Below are 22,653 nucleotides of genomic sequence, written 5' to 3'. Positions count from 1 at the left end.
TTTATGGTCTGAATCTGAAATTGAGAGCGAATGTTCTGGTTCACAATTCATTGATTCTCAAGGAGTAGAAAGTTATATCAAGCTACAATTAGGATTTGAAAGATACCATTTTTTATATTGATTGTCTTCATTGTTTCACAGAGTGGTTAGAATTTTTTTATAATTAACTCTTAATTATGAATATGCATTATTTTTACAATCATATTTGTTAATCAAATCAGACACACGAGCAAAAATAAAGAAAAAAAAAATTTAACATCGATAATTAATATGATCACAACATTCACGACATGTATTAATACTTGAAAATTCACTAATCAAATGAAAAATAAGGGATATAATAATGAAGGCTCCCCTTCTCCTCTCAATTGCAACTGCATTCTAATTTTTTTCTCTAAAACGAGCACTTAAATCACAAAAGGATTTAAAATATAATATGGACAAATTCATCTTTCGATAATCAAAAAGATTTTTCAAAGATGTTGCCCCTTAAACTCCTGCAAAGTAAATGGACAACTTAATCCCTATGAACTCAATGGGAAACTTGTCCCCTAACATCCCTTGTATAGCAATAAGGCTAATTCATGTTTTACAATTCAACATTTCAATTATCAAAATTCTTTTTATTTGATCTAAAGAAAACTTGTCTTACTTTAGTAGTAATCTTGACCCCCGCATCCCTACATAATACAATAAGACTAATTCATACTTCATAATTCAACATTTCAATGATCAAAATTCTTTTTATTTAATCCAAAGAAAACTTGTCTTACTTCAATGGTATTTGTACAATACAAGACTTCATTTTTTAAAAATGAAAAATCAAACAAAAATCAATGTTTACTAGCATTCTTTTTACTTCTTACATGTGTATGATACAAATTTTGATTTTGCTACATTATATTAAAAGGTTATTTGATTAAAAGGCTCGTCAAAAATCCAAATTTAATTGAAAATTCAAATTTTGAAATTTTATATTTTATCAATTTTTAGTTACTTTTTTTTATAAAAAATGTCCTCATTTTTTATAAAAAAAAAAAAACATGGGAAGCATAAAAGATATTAGATTTACAAATATAAAAATTATTTCATTCCTTTTAACCAATTAATTCTATATTAAATAAGACTATTTTCGTGTACTTCTATTTAAACAAAGAATGAAACACTAGTTTATCTGGACAGGAAAGACATCTTGTGCGGTCCATTGAAGAACAAAATTTGTGGGTTGGCCTAGTAGGGGGAAGCCATGGGCTGTTGGATAGTACCCATCCGTATGGTTCGGAATTTATAACTGAAGTCAAGCCTTCGTCTGTCAAATGGCAATGATTGCCACCCCAAATTAAAGCTTTGGGTAAAGATTTGAATTTGAAGTAACTGGGGCAAATTGGGCTTGTTGGAGATGTGATGGGCCAACATGACTTAAGCCATGTTGAACTGCCATTCGTCTCAAAAATTCAAAATCATACTGATCTGTATCCGCACTAAACCACTAAATGACTAGATGCACCAAAACATACACATCAGATCAGACACACAAATACACTAAAATTGAAAACGCAATCATCCAAACTCACCACCCCAGACAGGCTCTGTAGTGGTGGATGACAAGGACCCAACCTGTTACCACTCCCACTGTTGGGCGTTGGCTAGGACAGACCCCCCACTCTTCTTCATATGACCAATCTACACTATCAAACTTTTTCTAATGTTTTTTAATTTCAGTCTACATTAATTAAGTTCATCAAGTCGTCATACATCCAATAATCGTAGGCCCATGAGGTGGTCTGGTTCTATCATGTAATGTGGTGGGCACCACACCCCATCGCCCATCACCATCCTCCAAGGAACCAGTGGTGGTGGATGATGAGGACCCAAATATATATATGTATCCATGAATGATCCTTGTGTACTTGTCTTTCTTATTTGTATATGTTGATTGTGGGGTAGTCGTGCTTCACCATTTCATGGTGGTGGGTACCACTCTCCATCACCGTCCATAATCAAAACCACCTCTGATTGAAATATGTTGGATAATATTTTTCTATGAAACGTATCAATATTGTCTTTCGCTTTTGTTTCTACAGCTGTCATGTGTAACCATCCAATGAATTGCTACAACATTCCGTAAAATGAAGGTTGGCAAAAGAGCGGCTCTTCCAAACAAAATATAATTAAATACAAAAGACGAAATACCATGGGAAGCATTTGCTAGTTTTACGGTCAACTAAAACATTATTTACAGAATATGGATGAAAATGTAAAAAAAAAAAAAAAAAATTGTCCTTTCATGCATTAAAATGGTATGACTTTGCATTATTTCAAATGCCTTGACATGTGATCTCGTATTAAAGTATCACTATTTTAATATTAAAGTAACATTATTTTAAGCTTAAAGCTTTTTTTGAACGATATATCATCATTATATCAATTGGATTGACATATAATGACATTTTTGGGTAATATAAGATAAGACACTATGATATATGAAATGAAAATTATTTTTCTCGAAATGCACCCCTTATACATATAATTTTTTTAATATTCTTTTCATCCATATTTTATAAATAGTATATGTTTATATAATTTTCTCAACTAAAAAAATAGTCATAGACCAATCACCCTCATGATGCATTCTAATTCCTTTTTTTTTTTATTAGCCTTGATATTTAATTCTTTTTAAATGTCAAAATATTTATAAAAAATAACGAAACCATTCTCATCTTCTTTCTTCTCACTCTATTTGAACTTTTTTTTTTCATTATAATTTCATTTTTTAAAATAAAATTAAAACATAAATGATGATATAAAGGTTTTAAAATAAATAAAAAAAACCATGAATTTAGTCGCATATGTCATGCTACTGACGGGTGCAATTGGCAGCACTATCCTCTCCAAAGATGCTTGGTTTTAAATTCGTCATAACAATCACATGTCTTAAAATATTAGTAACTTTCAATTCGTCTTGTTTTTCACGTGCCTTGGAATATTAGTAACCAACTTCACCACCCGCTTTTAATTATAAATAACTTTATCTATGTCCCATTTGATGAAAATAGGATTACTAAAGTTATGTGGATCCCCTCAAACAATAACTAATTTCAATAAAAAAATTTATGTATTTACATTAAAATCCAACGTGGATTGTTAAATATTTTAGTATTAATTTTAACTAAAATCCAATTATAAATGTTAAAAAAAATATATTAACTCTCAATAATTATATACGTAAATATTATTTTATTATCCCACGTGATTCCACAATATGAATATTTCAAAAAGAGCATCTTTAAAGTGATACTTTAATGTGTCAATATTCCACAAAACATCACTTTATCTTGATCATAGTAGTCATTCTATCGGGAAATTATTAAAGTGGGGTCACATATATTAATTAATCATAAATTATTAGTTATCATCTTTGTTTAGTCCATTATTATGATTTGATAAGAGTTTTTTTATTGGGCTTAGGCATTTCATTAAATATGACCATTAATGTGAAAAGACCACTTGATTTTATTTTATTTTTATGATGGGTCAAAAATAAAATATAAATATAAATATAAATAGGTTAAGGTCTCAATCTAAACAGATTTTTTAGAGAATTTACGTATATCTCATCATTGAGTGAAATAAGACTTTTCTCTCTAGAGAAGAAAAGTTTTGATGTGAAAGACTAAAACTTTATTTTACTACATTACAATGGATCCAAGTACACTTCTGATTTATTTTTCTTAATGATTTAACATAATCTTGATTTTGGGTTATGACATATGATCTTGATTTTGGGTTATAATATGATATTGTTGTTTTTGGGTTATAACATGATCTTGTTTTTTTTTTGGTTATTAATATGAGATTTTGAATGAGTTATAACATGAGATATGATGTTTAAGTATTCCTATAAGTAGTTTGGGTAATCCTTACATACTTGAAAAGTTTTCACTGAAAACATTTTTTTCATTAAAAACTTGTTTGACAATAATTTTAGAAAATTTTTTTAACTCTTCTAACACTTGAAAGATAAAAAATTTCAAATGTTCGAAATGCTAAAAGAGCTTCCTATAATTTCTACCAAACACACTCTAAAAGTGTGTTTGATAATGATTTTATGAAGTGTTTCTAATTTTTATAACACTTGAAATTTTCATCCTTTAATCATTAAAAATGTTAGAAACATTTTATACGATCACTCTCAAATACACTCTAAGTATTTGTAAATGAATTGTTTATCAAGTATTTTTTTCAAGAAAATGTTATAAGTGATTTTTAAGTATTTTTTTTTCAAGAAAAATGCTATAAATGATTTTTCAAAATTTTAAAAATATTTTCTAAATTTTACCAAACATCTAATATTTTTTCAAAAAACTTTTTTTAACTTAAAAATGTTGTCTATAATCACTTGCAAACAAACTTTATATTCTTAATTTTCAAACTCAATTAGGCCAATTTTAATGATATTAAAAATTTTGTGGGTAAAATTTCAAATATCAAAATATAATTTAATATTCAAGAGTCAATAAAAGTGATATTAAATCAATCAATATTCAATTTGATGTCTCTTTTTATAGCCTTCCTTTGGCACTCATTTTTCTTTAATTATCTAAATTGGTTATATCTTAGTTAAAACAATACTATAAATAGCTAATATTTCAAATCCCTTGTTAGTATCCCCTTCAAAATTATTACCATATTTTTTGTTCTTGAATTTAGTGTTATGATGATAAAATATTTTTTAAAAATGGATGTTAAGCCTTGTGATAATTATTAACTCAACTAACTCAATCAATCGGAATTTATATTTATTAATTGTGTTTAAAAAAAAGTTTCGAAAAACAACCTTGAATTGGACTTGAATTAAAGAACATAACTTGAACCTTAGTTTGGATTGGGCTTGGGTGAGTTTTATGTATGGGTTAAGCTTAGGTTATTTGTCCGTGGATTGGAAATACCAATAAATCTCATCGAACAAAATCCTTGTCAAAGCATATATTTGGATCTCAATATGAAATCCTATTTTATTGCAAGACCCATTCGGATAAGGGAAAACTTCAGAGATTGCTTCGAAGTAAGATCCTTGCATTGACCTTTTCCTAAACTACACTTCCTCTTTCCCAAGCTAGTCTTGCCAGGTACGCTTATGGACATAATTGGATCAGTATTACCCCTCGTAGACTCCCTGACTATCGTTTGCGTTGAGAGCGAGGTTTGATGAAATTAAGAAACAAGCACATAATTGCTTGACTAAAGCGGTTAGATGAAGAGTAGTTGATAAGAGAAGAAAATAGGCAATCAACTGGTCTACTCAAATTACACTTTTATAACCAACTTACTTCTACTAGCTAATCATTTACATTAATAAATAGGAAATTTCAAATAAACTTTGATATTGTAGATATAATAAATTTTTTCTCACCATTAATCTCAATACATTTCTTTCTTTTAATCATTTTAGATTATTTCACTTCCTTTCTGTGTCCCTTGTTTCACTTCTTATTTATGAAGAATGTTTCTTATAACATTTTCTAAGTATTTAATTCACATTTCAAACAATTAATTTGAAGAAAACAAGTACATTTTTTTAATTAGATTAAAACAAGTATGAAGGTTCTATTTTTGTCTTTATTTTAAAATTTTATTCATATGCTATCCATTTTATGCATTTAAGAAGATTTAGTGCTTTTTACTCAAACCTTTTACAACTTTTTCCTTCCACAGCAACTTTTATAGGTAAGTGCGCCAACTTTGACCATCATTGAACCATCTGCTTCCTGCAGACAAAAGGAATGTTGATATTGTTAGTCAAATGAATCCCGCTCCAACAATCAGGTGAATTCTCTTTATTACAACAACTACACAAAAAAAATTAAAAATAAGAGAAAATATTCTTAGTAATAGACTTCTTTGGTACATTAGCTTCAATCTAATTACCTACATTTAGTGAAAGTGCAACTTGGGTAAGTTGACTCAACTTGACTCGATCCAATCCTAACCAAATCCGACTTTTGGGTGGGTTTTAACAATCATGTTTAGTATATCTATATATATTTTTTTTTGGATTTTTAAGGAGAAGTATTAAATTATATTTATATCATATTATGTTCTATTTTATATGAAAGTATAAACTATTTTTATTTTTTATTATTATTTTGAAATTTTATCTCATTTATTATTTAAATTTAATATAAATATATTAAAAAATATCATGGGTCAATTTTGAATCATAAAATCAGATCAATCCAAACAACCATAATCAAATATAATTAATCCAAGTTTAAAAAAATAAGGTTAAGTTGAGACTAAATTAAATGCCCCGATCAAAGATCAAATTGCTTTAGACTTTAGTTAATTATTTCTTAATTTAAATTAAATAAGAGTCACCCACCAATCCAACTAATCCGTCTAAATTGTAGTCCTACCATATAATTACGAACTAACAAAACAAATAGGTTATTGAAATGTTGGTTTATTCCTCTTGGATATGAAAATCATTATTACATATTTGCTTATGATCCTCATTGGATAGTGACATCCTAACTTTCACATATGCCTTTATGAATTGAGGTACAAATGAAGAGCTTATTCATTCTATGCAAAGATAGACCTAAGTAACAACTAAAATACTTGTTGTTGTAGGGACCCCTCCTCCTGATGACACGTGACACACATTTCTATCCTGATGAGCTCCATCCGGATTTCCCCCAAAGGAGGCACGTGGCGCGCTTCTCCTATCCGAACTTCCTCAAGAAGAAGCACACGACACTCACAAACATTACATCCGGACGATCGTCATATCACATTCGGACGACCGACATATTCCATCCGGATATGTTTATCTGGATCGTTGACTAAAGTAAGCAAGTCTTACTACGTCATTCCGACAGCTTGTCACAGCCCACGTTCCGCCACCTACAGAGTGAAAGGACAAGAATGATGGCAAGTCACTTCCTACGATCTCTGACAGCTGCGGAGCCTCCCACGACCTCTGTCAGCCGCCCTATGAGTGATGATGGCCCTGTCACCACCTAGAGGCATCATGACAAGCCAAAATATCTCCCTATCATTAAAGAGGGAGACAGAGCTTCTGATACGATATATATGGATCTTCGCACAAAGAGAAGGGTAAGCTTGTTATATCTAGTAAAAGGTCAGCTGATTTATCTCTCTGACCATGGCTGACAAAACCATCGAAGGGTGCGTCCGGACACCCTGTCCCAACGCCTTTTGCAGGAACGACTGAACCAGGAAACTATATTGATTGAGATCGTGCGTCCATTCATTTGGCAACTGCGTGGAACACCAGGGACGCGAGGCCTCAACAGTTGTGACATCTTAACTTTCGCACATGCTTCTATGAATTGAGGACAAATGAAGAGCTTATCCATTCTATGCAAAGATAGACCAAAGTAATAACTAAAATACTTGTTTGTCCTAAAAGGGACAAAGTGATACAATAATGATTTTGCTCGAGTCACTTAATATAAATATTAAACCAATTGACCCAATGATAGATAAGGAAATTCATCCAATGTATTATGTTCAATTATATGGATCCATATTTTTCATGTGTATCTCATTCTATGAGGAGACTCATTTTTATTTTTATTTTAAAAGTTGAGTTGTCACTCATTTTCTTATTTTTTTTAAATAAAAATAAAATAAACTTTAAAAGTAAGTTCATATTTAGAAAAAGACAACCTATGAATCTATAATAAATTCTAGATCAAACTCAATCTCATTTCTTATTGTTAGGATGACAGGGAAAATCTTTCTGTATGGAATAAATAAAATAAATAAACAACATAACCTCATGATACAAGAGATCATTATCTAAATTATCAAACCCAATCTCATTTATACAAATTAAATCATATAACTTTTGAACATTCTAATTAATTACAATACAACAACAAAGATACAAATAAAAATAAAAACAATTAAACAAATAGATTTAACAGAAAGTATACATCTCTAATCCATTAAATTCTTATATGGCCAAAAAAAATATATATATTTTTCTCTTCTTGTTCTCCTACTAGCCCTCTCTTTTCTTTTTATAATTTTTTGGAAATCCAACTTCCTTTCCAACATTGCCCTTTCCAAAATTGGAGTTTTTTCTTAATTATGTTTGGTTCCCGAAAATACTAAGAAAAGAAGAAAAATACAAAAGAAAATGATTTTTTTATGTTTGGTTGTCCTATGAAAAATATAAAAGAAAATCAAATATAATTAAAATTAATTAAAAACTTATGTATTTTTAAATTATTTAATCTTTATAATGATGAGTTAAAATAAATAAAATGAGTTTGAAGTAACAAAAAAAAATAATTTATAGACTTTTAATTTATTTTTTATTTTCCTTCTACTTTTCCTTTGTATTTTCTTTCCCTTGCATTTTCCCTCAAATTTTATGAGAACCAAACATAGCCTAAAAAAAAAAAGATTTTGTACCTTTCTCTCAAAATCTTAATCTTCTATTTTAAAATATTATTCTCTTTATATTCTTTTCTTTTCTTTTAATAATTTTTTGTGAAATCCAACTTTCTTTCCAATGCACTTTCCATAATTGGAATTTTTTTTCTTAAAATATATATATATATAATCCTCTTTCTTTCTCTCAAAATCTTAGAATCCGTTTAATAGTGATTATAAGAAACGATTTTAACATTTTTAACACTTAAAAACTTTTATCTTTCAAGTATTAGAAAAGTTAAAAACATTTCTTAAAATTATTATTAAACATGTTCTTAGTTTTCTATTTAAAAAAAAACGATTTTCCATTAAAAATTATGATTTTACCCTAAAAAGATTATAATTTTCTTTTCAATTATATCTTTTCCGTAAAAAATAAATAATATAAAATAAAACAAAAACAAAAACAAAACAAAATAAAATAAATAAAAGGTCTATGGGTCTAGAACAAGGGGCAAAAATGTTTCTAATTCAATGAGTTTAAAAAAATTTTAAATAAAAATTGGAGTTAAAACTTTGAATAAAAAGACCTTAAAACAAATTTTGAAGTCTACAAATTCACAATGGACGAATTCTACTTCCCTCATGATATATTTGAAGTTTTAATAAACCATGAAATCATAAGATATCTCCAAAAGTTACTAATATCATTATATAAAATATCAAAATTAGCCGAAAGTCAGTAATCCGGATTCCGGTATAACTGCTTAAAGCTCATAAACTTCTTCCCAAATGGTTAATTCAAAAAAGGAAAAAAAAAAAATTGTCACTAGAAAATGTGCGACCACAATAGGTGTTATGTGCTAATATGATTCCTAAACCACCTCATGGAAGAGGGTAGCTTTAGGTCACTAGTTGGATTCCATTGATGACATGGATGAGGTGGCACTAGAAGTGATAGCCATCAACAATACCAAAATAAATAAATAAATGAAATTATTTTGCTAAGGAAGACAAGCTCCATACAGTAAAGAACATGTCCACGGTCGAGTTTAACTCAGAATGGTGTGGCGTGGCTGGTTATTAATTATCTTAATTGCTATTTGCAACATCATTTTTATTAATATAATATTTTATATTTCTAAACTACCATCCATTATTTCTTCCCCATCTCTCCCCTCTCTCCTCTCTCATTCCCAACCTCATGGCCCAATGGCATCCCTTTTTTTATTTTTTATTTCCAACCCCACCCTACATTTTAGCATTCTTTTTCTTTTATTTTTATCTTCCTTTCTCTACCCACCCAACCCCTGGACTTTTCTCAATAGTATGGTAATTTAAAAAAGTTATACTTAAATTATTGTAGTAAAAGAAGTTATTACAAATATATGGTAGTTTTTGCCACCTAGAAGAGAGGAGAAAGGGTGAACGGATAATTTTTTTTTAAAACCAAAATCATCTTTTCAAATTTCAAAAGACGAAATCGTCTTTTCAAAAGATGATTTTAAACAAATTTCAAAAGAGACGAGTTCCCTTAGAAATTTTTTTTTTTTTTTTTTTTTTATAATTGGGGAATTTTTTTTCATGGGAACTCGTCTCTTGAAGAGACGAGTTCCCTTGAGGAATTGTTTTTATTTATTTTTTATTTTTTTTATTATTAATTTGGGAATTTTTTTATAAAAAATATATTTTTTTTCATGGGAACTTGTCTTGATGAATTGTTTTTTTTTAATTTGGGAATTTTTTTAAAAAAATATATATTTTTTTTTTTCACGTCTCTTCAAGAGACGAGTTCCCTTGAGGAATTGTTTTTTTTTTTTTTTCTTAATTTTGGGAATTTTTTTAAAAAATATATTTTTTTTCATGGGAACTCGTCTTGAGGAATTGTTTATTTTTTTTTTTAATTTGGAAATTATTTTAAAAAATATATATATTTTTTCATGAGAACTCATCTCTTCAAGAGACGAGTTCTCTTAAGGAATTGTTTTTATTTTTATTTTTTTTATAATTTGGAAATTTTTTTTTAAAAATAAATAAATATATATATATATATATATATATATATATATATATTTTCATGGAAGTCTTTTACCACTCAAACGTCTTTTTATTCTCTCTCATGCGTAATACCCATATTTTTCCTTGACTTTTCCCCCACTCAAATATCCTTCCATCCTCTCTCTTATGCATGCAGCCACATGTTTTGCTCCCAAACCTATTTAATATGTGGGGACCACATGTTTTGCTCTCAAATCTCTTAAATATATGGTGGTCCCGGGTGATTTTCTTTTCTTTGCCATCTAACCACTCCTAATAACAAAGTTCCTTGAGGAATTTTTATTTTTTTAATTTGGAAATTTTTCAAGAGACGAGTTCCCATGAAGAATCATTTTTTTTTTAATTTTATAATTTGAGAATTTTAAAATATATATATATATATATATATATATTTTCATAGAACTCATCTCTTAAAGAGAGCTTAAGGATTTTTTTTTAATAAATGGGGAATATTTAAAAATATTTTTTTCATGTAACTCGTCTCTTGAAGAGACGATTTCGTCTTTTGAAATTTGAAAAGATGATTTTGGTTTAAAAAAAATTTTATCCGTTTACCCTATCTCCTCGCTCCTAGGTGGCAAAAACTACCATATATTTGTAATAATTTCTTCTACTACAATAATTTAAGCATAACTTTTTTAAATTACCGTACTATTGAGAGAAGTCCCCCAACCCCCCACCCCATGTAAACTTTGTTTTTTTTTTTCTTTTCATTTCTTTTATTTTTTCACACTCTATTGTTTTTCATATTCTTCTTATATTTTAAAACAAAATAATTTCTTTAATTAATAAATTATAAAATAATTTTTTTCACCAAAAGTATATTATGTAAAATGATTTTATTATATTCAATGTTTTAATGTGAAATTCATAACTCAATTTTTAAATAAAAATTATTATTAAAATTTTAAAATAAACAATATTTAATTGGAATGGTTTTTAAAAAAATATAGTTATAAATCTTACTTAAAAATTATCATAAGATGATTGAATTTCGTCATTCATTATATTTTGTATGTGATTCATAACCTTAATCAACTAGAATTTAGGTTTAATATGTTGAGAAGATGTTAGAGATAGTTCTTTATTAAAAATGATATATGTGAAAAAATATAACAAAAAAATATTATGTTTAACGAAAGGGATATTACTAATAGCAGCAGCAACCTCTTAATTATAGCCTTCCATAAGGACTTTCTGATTTGTGAAAAATGAAGTTGGTATTATCATTATAGGACATTATCTTCTTACAAAAATAACATTAAAGGTATGTTAAGGTTGCCTTATCCACAAACGTGTGATAAACTAATCCCGATTGGCACATGGAAAGGGCAGTCAAATTCACCCAATCAGCGCCCCTATATCACCACGTTGATGTCATGCCCATTTTCGTCCTCCCCCGATTAGCAACTCAACGTGTGGGTCCCATCTACACGCCTCGCACCGTCAGACGTCTCTTTCTTTGGAGGAGCCCCTCTCTGCCTCCTGCCTATAAATAGCTCCTGAAACGAGGTCCCAATGCCCAATTCCACCACTCTCTGTTTCAGGCTTTCAGCTCTCTCTTCCTCCCAAATTCACACGTCTTCTTCACGGCTTCACCCATGGATTTCTGCGGCAAGTCTCTTCGAGATTCCACTTCTCCCTTTGATTGCCTTGTTTTCGGTGCGTTTCTCTCCCTCCCCCTCTCTCTCTCTATCTCTCTAACACTGTAATGTATATTGATCATCTGAAGTCGTTCGAAGCAGATTTGGACGATACATTATACCATTCAAAGACAGGAATTTCCGAAGCTTGCAAACGAAACATAGAAGGTAAAGTCGATTTCCTTAGAAAACTATGCACAGAAGGTACTTCTGTAGCTCGCCATGTCTCAATTATTGATGTTCTTATTTTATTTTTCTTTCTTCAGAATTTCTAGTTCAGAAATGCGGATTTGGAGAAACAAAAGCTTCAAGTCTCCGAGTCGAGCTCTTCAAAAATTACGGCAGCACTCTAGCCGGTTTGCGGGTAATTACTCTTGAGACTTTAAAGCACAGCAACCTAACCTTTACTTTTTCCAGAAGTTTCTGTTTAGAGTTTTAATTTGAGCGATTTCTCTGTCGTTGCAGGCATTAGGCTATAACATCGATGCTGATGATTACCACAGGTTTGTGAATTCGATTCGTGTTATGTGAATAGATTTTCATAAGCTTGTAAATGCTTTGACTTTTGTGAATTTAATTTAACAAAATCTGCTTGCTATCAGTTTCGTGCACGGAAGACTGCCGTATGAATTGATCAAACCTGATTCACAACTCCGTAGCCTTCTGAGAAGCATCGCTCTCAGAAAAATTGTAAGTTCAAAAAGCAATTTTCAAATTCAACTTCAAATACAATGATTTCAGTTTTGTAATCCTTTTCTTTCTCATTTATACAGATTCTCACCAATTCCGATCGAAACCATGCGATTAAGGTATTGGACAGGCTGGGATTGCAAGATTGCTTCGATCAGATCATTTGCTTCGAGACAATGAATCCGAACCTCCCGAAATCGACTCGCCTTGATGAGTTTCCGGTTATTCTGAAACCATCATTGGACGCCATGAAAATCGCCCTTGATGCTGCCAATGTCAATCCTCCTCGTACGGTATGCTGAGAAACAGATTTTTTTCTCTCTCCTTATCTTATCTGAGCTCACTGCGATTTTTTTTTAAAAATCTATTACAACTAGGATTGATTGATCGATTGATGAGTTTTGTTTTCTTCTGGCAGCTGTTCCTCGACGACAACGTCCGCAATATTGCTGCCGGAAAAGCTTTGGGCCTACGAACCGTTTTGGTAATTTTACCTCACTTCTACTTTTTGTTGCTATTCATGACGATTTGTCAGGCAATTGATTTGATAACATCTCCAAACAGAATTAGGTAGAAAAGCGTGGCTTTGGCTGCTAAATTTGGAAAAATCAATTAGGAGATCGATTGTCTTAAGTAATTCCATCCTCTTCTATTTTAAGTTGAGATATTATTCCCTTTTGTGCTTGGCGTCTGCTGCCATTCCAACACCTAGTCAATATGATTGGGCTCACCATTGTTGATTAAATCACCGGATCTTAAATCTTGGCTGTCACATGTGACTTTTGTTACCCACCTTCCACATGGAAAATCGACACCCAACTCATAGTCGCAAGTGTTCTAACTTTTTCTGATCATCATGTGGTGATAACTATTAATTTAATTTCTCCTTTTGTACCCAAGGTCGGAAAAACAATGAAGACCAAAGAAGCAGATTATGTACTGGAGACGGTGCACAATCTTGCGCAAGTAATTCCTGAAATATGGCTAGGTGGGAAAGACGGCGAGGATCAGAGAATCAAGCGTACAGGAAGCGAACTGGATGCCACTCTCCCAACCACCCCCGTCGGTGCTTAAGTGTTGTGCTGGGTCCTGATTATGTACAGATACCCTCTGTAGTGTCCATAATGTCCGTCCATTGTCCAAATAGTAAAAGTAATTCTGCATGTATCGTTGTACTTTCACTAATAACAATAAGTTCCCTGTACTTGTAATTATAATATTTATTATGGTTATAACTTATAAGTGCTTCAGCGAGATTATGTATTGACCATCCATGTATGCCAGCTTGTCAATGCTTTTGAGGATTGTGGATGTACGTGGCAGATAAGATAGGTGCCAACGTGTCATTTCCATTATTTAAGATTGGCTTGAATCACGAGAAAACACACACTTGGTACACTCAAAAGGACACTTGGCAGAATGGATGGATGTTGTCGGGTGACTTTTGATTCTTCGAAATATTATAAGTAATTTGATTACCTCCCTAAAGAGTTATTATCAAAGTAAGATTCGTTTTCGAGACGAGGCCATTGCTTCCAAGACATTGTCATTATCTCATAGGTATGCTTTTCATGTGGTGCGGTGAACTATTTGTTTTTAAATGCAAAAGTCCAATTACAATGGCCGGTATGGATAGACAGTACAGCATCCGGAATTTAAAAGGACTGATCTCAAGATTCTCGACGACCAATCCTTGGGAGCTGTAGATGCCAATTTCAAATGTTTTTACATTAGTAAAGGCTTAAAACTGAGTGGTTGATGCGGGTTACGAATAACCAAATTATGAGTTCAATGCCGACCCGGAGAACATCCGGCAGTCAAACCTGGATGTAGAATTCAAAGCGGGCCCAAAGTCAAATGATCTGGGCCCAAGCCCACTCATCCTGGCCTTCGATTTGTCACCAAGCCCATCTCTGCCTAGTCGCTGCAATCAAATGAAGTCAAGTCCTCGGATCTTTCGTCATGGTGTTGTGTTGACAAATTTTGGAACACATAAAAGAAAAAAAGTTCAAAGAGAGGTCCAATTAGTTCTGTGAAAAACCAATCCATATGATTAGCCAACGTAAGCGATTGAGTCACGAGTCCTTAAGTGATTCAACGTTAAAACAGCCTGAAAGGATATTCAAGACCGATGATCCAAATCAATGGATCGTTTAAAACATTGACAAAACTAATTTTTTGGTGGAGAAAAATTTAGGGCATGTTTGATTGCTGTTTTTTAAAACTACTATGGAAATAGTTTTTGATAATAGTTTTTAAGAATAGTTTTAGAAAAAAAAAAAAATTTGTTTAGGAACTAAATTTTGAAAAATAGTTTTTGTTCTCAAAATAAAACAAAAAACAAAAAAAACATGTTAGTTGAGTTAATAAAAAAGTTTTTTAGAACAAGTAAAACCAAAAACATGTTTGAAAGATGTTTTTTTTTCCAATTAATAAAATGTTTTTTTCAAGTAACTTTATATTATAAATTTATAAATAATTTTTATATACACAATTCATTTAAATTAAAAAAATTATTTCATTTTAAAATTTTTATATAAGTTGATAAATTATTAAAAATAAAATAAAATATGATGTATGTATCTCACTAATATCAATATTAATATTTTTTTATATTTTTTTTAAATAAATCAAATATGATAAAATCATTTTTATTAACATTGTTTTCTTGATTTAATCTTTAATTTTATTAAAAGTTATAGTATATTCTATTAAGATGAGATAAAAAGTTTTAAAAAGAATTAATTTAATTTTTACAATTAATTTTCACCTAACAAGCTTGTAAATAAAATAAATAGGACATGAAAATAAATGCAAGTAAGGTGAAGTTTGAAGATGGTCACTTTCCAAGGGATCCCACGGCTGAAGATGGTGTTTTGTTCGAGTTGACCAATAGATTTTACTAACTAATATGCTTTGACCAATAGATTTGCACTTTATGTATGAATTTTTTTTACCAACCATGTCCCTTAAAAATATCTCCACCCATTCTACTATTGAGAAAAGTCTTTACCCAATATTATTACCTTATTTACATATTACTACCCTCACCCTCAGCTGTCTCTCGTCTTCTTCAAAATTGAGAAAAAAGTCACCCACAAAACCCTCTCAAAGTAACTCGTTTTCTTTCTTTTCCATGTCCTTAAGCAAGTTTTTTGTTTTTCTTGAACAAAACAACTCAAAAAAAATCAAAACTGAGAAACGAGAAAAATCAAGAATTTTTTTTTCTATTTTCATTCTCATTCCCCACTTTTCTCAGCTTATATACGAGAAAATATAAATGGGAAAAATAAAAAACTAACAACACATGATAAAAAAGAAAAAGCTCAGATCTCATTCGAATAACAGAACTAATATTTCTTTACCCAAATATAACATTTTTCTCAACAAATGTTATCAAAATAAGTCTATTTTACTAGATCTACCAAAAATAACTTCAACATATGCAAAAATAAAAAGAAAACACAAATGTGTTGGTGGAGTTACCTTCATTTCTTGCTACTGGAGATGCTGCCACTATGCTGGAAAAGAGGAAATATGAGAACGGGAAGAGAAAAAAAAACATGGAGAACAGATGTTCTCTTTATGACTTTTTTTGTTCTGTAAATAATAAAAAAACGGGGAAAATAATATTTTTTTTGTTCTCTAAAAAGTGTCATTTTGAGAACACGGAGAATAAGAAAAACAAAAACAATTTTTTCAACCAAACAACTTTTTAGTATTTTTTGTTTTCAAGAACAAAAAACAGTTCTTGAAAACACCAACCAAACAGACCCTTAATTATTGCTCTCAATGATCATAGTTTACATAACAATCAATAGCCAATCTCACGCAAGTCTCCCTTTTTTCTTAGGCTTCATAAAATATCATGAGATAACACAACAACAATTGTGATGGCCAATTAGGTTATACTCTTTACCCATTCATACAGAACAAAGTTTAGTCTAATTTTTTCAGTGGTAGAGCTTCCAAGCATTTAAACTTCAAGTCCGGTTTATAAGTGACTTACACTTGTATTGGGTAGTTAAGAGCACATCCCTAGCCAATATGTGGCTCAAGGAGGAAGTAATAACTGCGCTCCACTTTCGATTTATTAGCCAGTAATATGATTTTTCTATGATATTGTAACTAACTAGTTTCATTTTCATATCTCGTATGACACAAAAAAATACAAATATCTATAAAATAATATATATGATCATTTATGTGAAACACAACCGAAGAAGAATTAACAGCACATAAATCTATTAAGGATGTTGATGTTTTCAATATTTGGATTGAGGGAGTTTAGCTTCGCAGGGTTTAATATTCTTATAGATTTGTAAGTCTCTGTATGAAAAAGGAGGGATACAATTCAATCGAATTGATTTATTTGAACTTGACTATCCTTTTTGGTATTAGATTTGGACTGGATTAAGTTTTTTCAATTTGAATTCAATTTAGATTTGGCTTGATGGAGCAATAAGTTTGAATAATATTTATAGTTTAATATTTTTATAATATTTATAATTTATTATTATGTATAACATAATATTTATTCTATATAATTTTTAAAATTAAGTAATTTTAAAGAATAAAAATATCAGACCACGAGTATATTATGTACTACCTCATTTCTCTAGGGAAAAAGAATCAATAAATGGATTATAATGCAATTATAAAATTTGGTGTAAATGTATAAAAATAAAGATTAGGGGAAAAAAAAACATTGTAGGAGGCTTCGAATCAACTAATCTAACTAACTCAAATTTTGATATAGAATCCTTTATTTTAACTAGATTGACCAAGCCTAACCTAATCTCATGTCCAATTGAAGTAGAACATATTGGGCTAAAGATAAAGTTTTATCTAGTTTAGATTGAGTTTTTTTTTTTTTTTTCCAATTTGGATTAGGTTTAAATTGATTACAAACATAATCGGGTTTTACCTTATTTTCATTTTTTGATCTTCCAATGGAGTAAATCATAAAGCTTTTACCAATATAACTTACTTCAAAAAATGGTACTATCTTATTATATCAAGTTAATTGATATAATAAAGTAAAATAATTCTGGTACCAACATTGTAAAGAGGGATCCATAAGTCAAAGGGTCATAATGCCCTTTTGAGAGCATTGGATGGAATGACATCAAAAGTAACGATACACAAGCTTATTAGACCTAAGTTGTTAGATAGTAGACCTAAGTTACTCATGGCATAAGTTAAACAAACCAATAATGAAGTTCAAACTCACCTACTATATGAGCCAAATTAATCTAAAAAGTTAAATTAAGTACTAGTAAGTGAAGATCGAACTAAAGTAATGAGAACAAAATAATTAGTAAATAATGAGATTCAAACTCAAATAAATAAGTAGTAAGGTTTAAACTCGTGATCATTCAATGGAAGCTACACAAACAAATCACAAGATTCATGCCCTCTCATAACACAAGGCTCACAAGTTTAGACTATTAAAAGCAAAAATATATAGAGGTAATTTCAATAGAGCCTAGCACTAGGGAATTAAGGTTGGTCATAAATTTATTTATGAGCATACGTCACACCAAATGGTGATACACACAACATTCAGCATGATTCAATTCCTCGATCACAAAGAAATTTACAATTACCATTGCCTATGTAGCATTGGTTTTGGGAGTTGGGACTGCAGTACAAAGTGCACCTTCAAATGTTCCCAAAATCAAACAAAGAACCCAATCTTAATTAAATTGCAGAAGTCAGCAAATATTATGAGAAGGTAAAAGAAGAGTAATGGAAGCCCAAGCCAATCTAATTGGGGTTTATGGCCTGGTTGTGAAGAAACCTAAGGAGGACATGATCCTCTTGTGAGGGGTTTCCTCAGCTGCTTCTAATGGAGAATTTGTATGGACCATTCAGATCAGATAAGACAATCAATATTTCATGTTTATGGAGTAGCATTTAAGAAAGGAGTAATACAAATAGAAGAAACAGCACAAAATACTCACATAATTAATCTCACACACAACACCATCTCTCTCCTCACAAATCATACGCTTGCTTCCCAGTGAATTTGACCTCAATGGGGTTCACGTTCTTCCCAATGGACCTGAAATTCACCCCAACCCCTTGGCGACCTGGGTTCACCTTCTCGGGATAGACCCCATCCTTGGGGTGCAAGTACTGCACCTCGCCATTGGGGAACACCCTGTAAAACTGGTACTTGATCTTGTACTTGGACCTCAGCCTTGTTCCAAGCGCCAAGCACTGCTCCTTCCTGGCCAACTTGAGCAGATTGGGACCTTGCCTCATTATGGCGGCACCACCAGTGGGCATTTCAAATATTTGTTCCTTGGGAGAGTCCCATGTGATGACGTAGAACTCTTCCACTTGGGCCTTGCGGAGCAAGCCTCCGGTGCTGCCGCCGAAGATGGGAGAAGGGGTGTTGGGATCCAATTCAGGCGGGGTGAAGCCAACAGGGGCTTCTTTTGTCGGTGCTTCCTCCGCCATGGCCCTTATAGTGGTCCTGGGCGCAACGGAGGATTTGGGTAGTTTTGGGGTGGTGAAGGAGAGTGAAGACGATGATTTCCATGGGACGGTAACACGGTCGCCGGAGAGTGTGGGGGTGAAGAGGGAAGCTTGGGTAGCCATGGCCATGAGAGAAGGTGGGTGGTGGTGCTAAGGGTTGTAGTGTGAGTTGAGGATCAGGATCATGAGAGAAGGCTTTTGAGTCGGAGATCGAGTTTTGTAGGATTTTGGATGAGTGGCGGAGAAGTGGGTGATGTAGGTCTGGTGGATAAGGGAATATGCACTGGACCAATTAGAATGCCTGATTTTGATACGCCCTCTTACCCATACCTTACCTTTTTCTTCATATATCTTCCCTAATTGGTCAAGGTTTATTCCAAGGCTAAAGGGTTTTTAGTTTTTACATTTTATTGTGCTACAATATTGTATTTTATTTTTATCTATTCAGCAAATGCCGAACTTTTCTACAATAGTGGTAGCACAATTTTTTTTTTTTCTATCTTTTAAGTTTTAACTTTACCACACATATCGGGTTTTTAACAAAAAAAATTCTTTTTTAAAAAAAAAAGGAAATTCTAAATCTAAATTACTTCTAAAAATATTCACCAAATTAGTATTCCAATCATATTAATACCCACTTTATTTCTTCTTTTAATTTTTCGCTTCAAAATCATAGTTGGTTATTATAATTTTAGGTTTAAGGTCAAAACCTACAGTTTTAACATGAACAAAACAAATAAATAAAATATATTTTTATTGATACCGATGTGGCAAGGACATACTACTTTGAAGAACATTTTTAAGATAAATATAGACTAAGATTTATATATATACCCATTTTAAAATGGAGTTAGTTGGATACAAAACGGATAATATTTACATAATGAAAATGTGGATCATCATAAATAATATTAAAGTCGATCATTCTATATCACCGCACAAAGTCATGGAATGCAAAGTTCGTTATAAGTAATATTACAACTGAAGATGCATGAAAATTGATAATATCCATCTCAAGTGCTCAAGGGCATCACTCTCTCTTAACAACTAGTAAAACTACTTGACTTGGTGACTTAGGCAAAAAGAAATAGAATGCACCTAACAAAAAGTTAAACACTGCAAACTTATGATTGAGAAAAAACACGTAAAGTGAAAAATATTATTCTTAACAATACATAAAAAAAATTGGCATTAAAAAAGGGAAGCACCGCCATGTAATTGAAGGAGAAATCCTTATTTTTAAGAGAAGTAAAAGTTTTTTATATCTTCAAGAATCGACACATTTTATTGGGCTTAAAACAGATAATATTCACACAAAAAAGAGTGAGTAACTCTAAAATAGTATCAAAATCATTCTCTAATCCTAATGTGAGACTTTGTTTATCTTACATAGCTACAAAAAGTATATGTCAGTTTGAGTGATCCTACAATCTCATAAGATACAACGAGAACTTTATATTTATATCAAAAGATGAATGTAATACCCTATATTAATTAGGAAGAGAAGTTTATAACATCGTATATGCAGACTATAGAGGACTATCCTAATTCATATGAGCTCATTTTAAAATCATATGAACATATCTAGCCTAGAATGAGCATTTATTACCATACAATCTCTATATGGAAGGGAATGAGTATTTACAATAAATGTTTAGTTGACTAACTTTGATAACAAATTCTCTTTTTATTTTAAAATATTTTCTTAAATAAAGTTTCTAGTATTTAATTGTACAAGAGTCATGTATAAAAGGTATTTTAAAATATTGATCAATTTCATTTACTAAGTTTGATCACTTTAAACAATTTGACATGTGAAATATAACTTTTGCTTAAAATTACTTTATGATTTTTGGTTTAATCATAAGTCCAAACTGCAATTAATAACTATAATTTTAAAAAATTGATATTATAAAAGTTTTATTAATCATAAAATAATTCCTACATAATTAAAAAATTAAAAAAAGAAAAAGAAAAAACCCTTTTAAATTTTATGCCTATGAGACTAATGGTATTTAACTAAAATTTCAAGGGAAGTGAATGAAATTAATCTTATTAATTAATGTATTTTGATTATAATTTATTCTTATATTTGTACTTCATCCAAAAATAGAAATATTAAATTTTAAGTGAATCTATTCTTATCCTTTTGAGAATTTTGTTTGAGTGTGAGGAAAAGAAAGTATTTTCTATGTTATGTTTAATTCTTGAAAATTTTAAGGGAAAATGTAAAGGAAATAAGATAGAGGAGAAAAGTAGAAATAAAAAAATAAAAATAAAAATAAAATTTTAATTTAAATTTAATAAATTATTTTTATATATTTCTTTAAACTCATTTTACTTATTTTTATCTATTATAACAAAATTAAATAATTTAAATATATATAAAATTTAGATTTATTTTAATTATATTTAATTTTATTTTAATAAAACTAAATATGAGAAAACTATTTTCTTTAACATTTTTTTTCTCAGATATTTTTTGAGAACCAAACATAGTTAAAAAAAAGTTTAATTTTTTTTTTCTTTTAATAAAATTAAGGGAAATTGAATCTAATAAACAAGAGAATGAGAGTCTTTTTGTGTACTCAAGCATTAAAATAAAGTTTCTTTCTTGAAGAACAAAATGGATTATAATATTAGTAAGATTTTTTTTTTTAAGAACTCACACTTATAGGAATGGAAATAATCCTAAAACATCCTCAAATAGAATCAAACGACGCCGTTTTGGATTTCTAGGCATAAATCCAGGTAGGACGCGGATAACAGTGACAGAAGGCCAGGGCTTTGACACCTGTCGCATGCACACAATGAGAGAGAGAGAGAGAGAGTTAGGTTTTACTGTGATGCTGGGGTGTCATTCAATTTTCAGGTTATTTTGATGGCGATGGTATTGGGTTGGGGGGTTTTAGTTTTGTTCATTGCAACAGGTAAGTCAATACTGATGTTAACCTTTTGATAATTCTTCTCTTTATTTTTCTTACATTCTGTTCCCTTAAGTTTCTGATTAATATTCATCTTGTTATTCTTGTTTCTCATTTTTAATTTTCTGTTTTCCATATTTACCTCTTATTTTGTGCATTCAATTTGGATTTCTACGCTCTTTTTTGTACTCATATTGTGTTATGTATTTTGCTTGATAATTTTAGAATGTGGGGATTCTTTACAATTGGACTCAGGTTGGATCAAAGATCAAACCAATTTTAATACGGTTTGAGTGTGGCAATCTGTAGAAGCATTTTCTTTACCAAAACGTTTCTACTTTCAGTGATTTAAGTTTGAATCATGGATGCAATCAATTTATAGAAAAGCCTCTGTTGATAGTCAAAGCCCCTGCTTGAAGGGTGTTGGCCAGTGAAGGTGGTAG

General features: G+C 30.5%; 2 protein-coding genes across 2 annotated transcripts; one reads left to right on the top strand and one right to left on the bottom strand.

Annotated features, from left to right (window-relative positions):
• Window positions 1-11,873: 11,873 nt before the first annotated feature.
• Window positions 11,874-14,060, top strand: LOC100263185 (uncharacterized). Its single transcript, XM_002281818.4, has 8 exons — window positions 11,874-12,129; window positions 12,213-12,278; window positions 12,377-12,474; window positions 12,576-12,613; window positions 12,713-12,800; window positions 12,884-13,093; window positions 13,219-13,284; window positions 13,701-14,060. Exons 1-8 carry the CDS (start codon window positions 12,069-12,071, stop codon window positions 13,872-13,874), a joined length of 801 nt encoding a protein of 266 aa, XP_002281854.1. The 5' UTR covers window positions 11,874-12,068; the 3' UTR covers window positions 13,875-14,060.
• A 4,618-nt stretch (window positions 14,061-18,678) lies between these two features.
• Window positions 18,679-19,638, bottom strand: LOC100240928 (photosystem I reaction center subunit II, chloroplastic-like). Its single transcript, XM_002281789.5, has one exon. The coding sequence runs from the start codon at window positions 19,413-19,415 to the stop codon at window positions 18,801-18,803; it is 615 nt and encodes a 204-aa protein (XP_002281825.1). The 5' UTR covers window positions 19,416-19,638; the 3' UTR covers window positions 18,679-18,800.
• Window positions 19,639-22,653: the final 3,015 nt, after the last annotated feature.

The sequence above is a fragment of the Vitis vinifera genome, chromosome 5 (genome assembly GCF_030704535.1).
Source record: "Vitis vinifera cultivar Pinot Noir 40024 chromosome 5, ASM3070453v1".
Classification (NCBI taxonomy): domain Eukaryota; kingdom Viridiplantae; phylum Streptophyta; class Magnoliopsida; order Vitales; family Vitaceae; genus Vitis; species Vitis vinifera.
The sequence above is the reverse complement of the archived record's forward strand: the minus strand, read 5'-3'. Positions and strand labels throughout refer to the sequence as shown.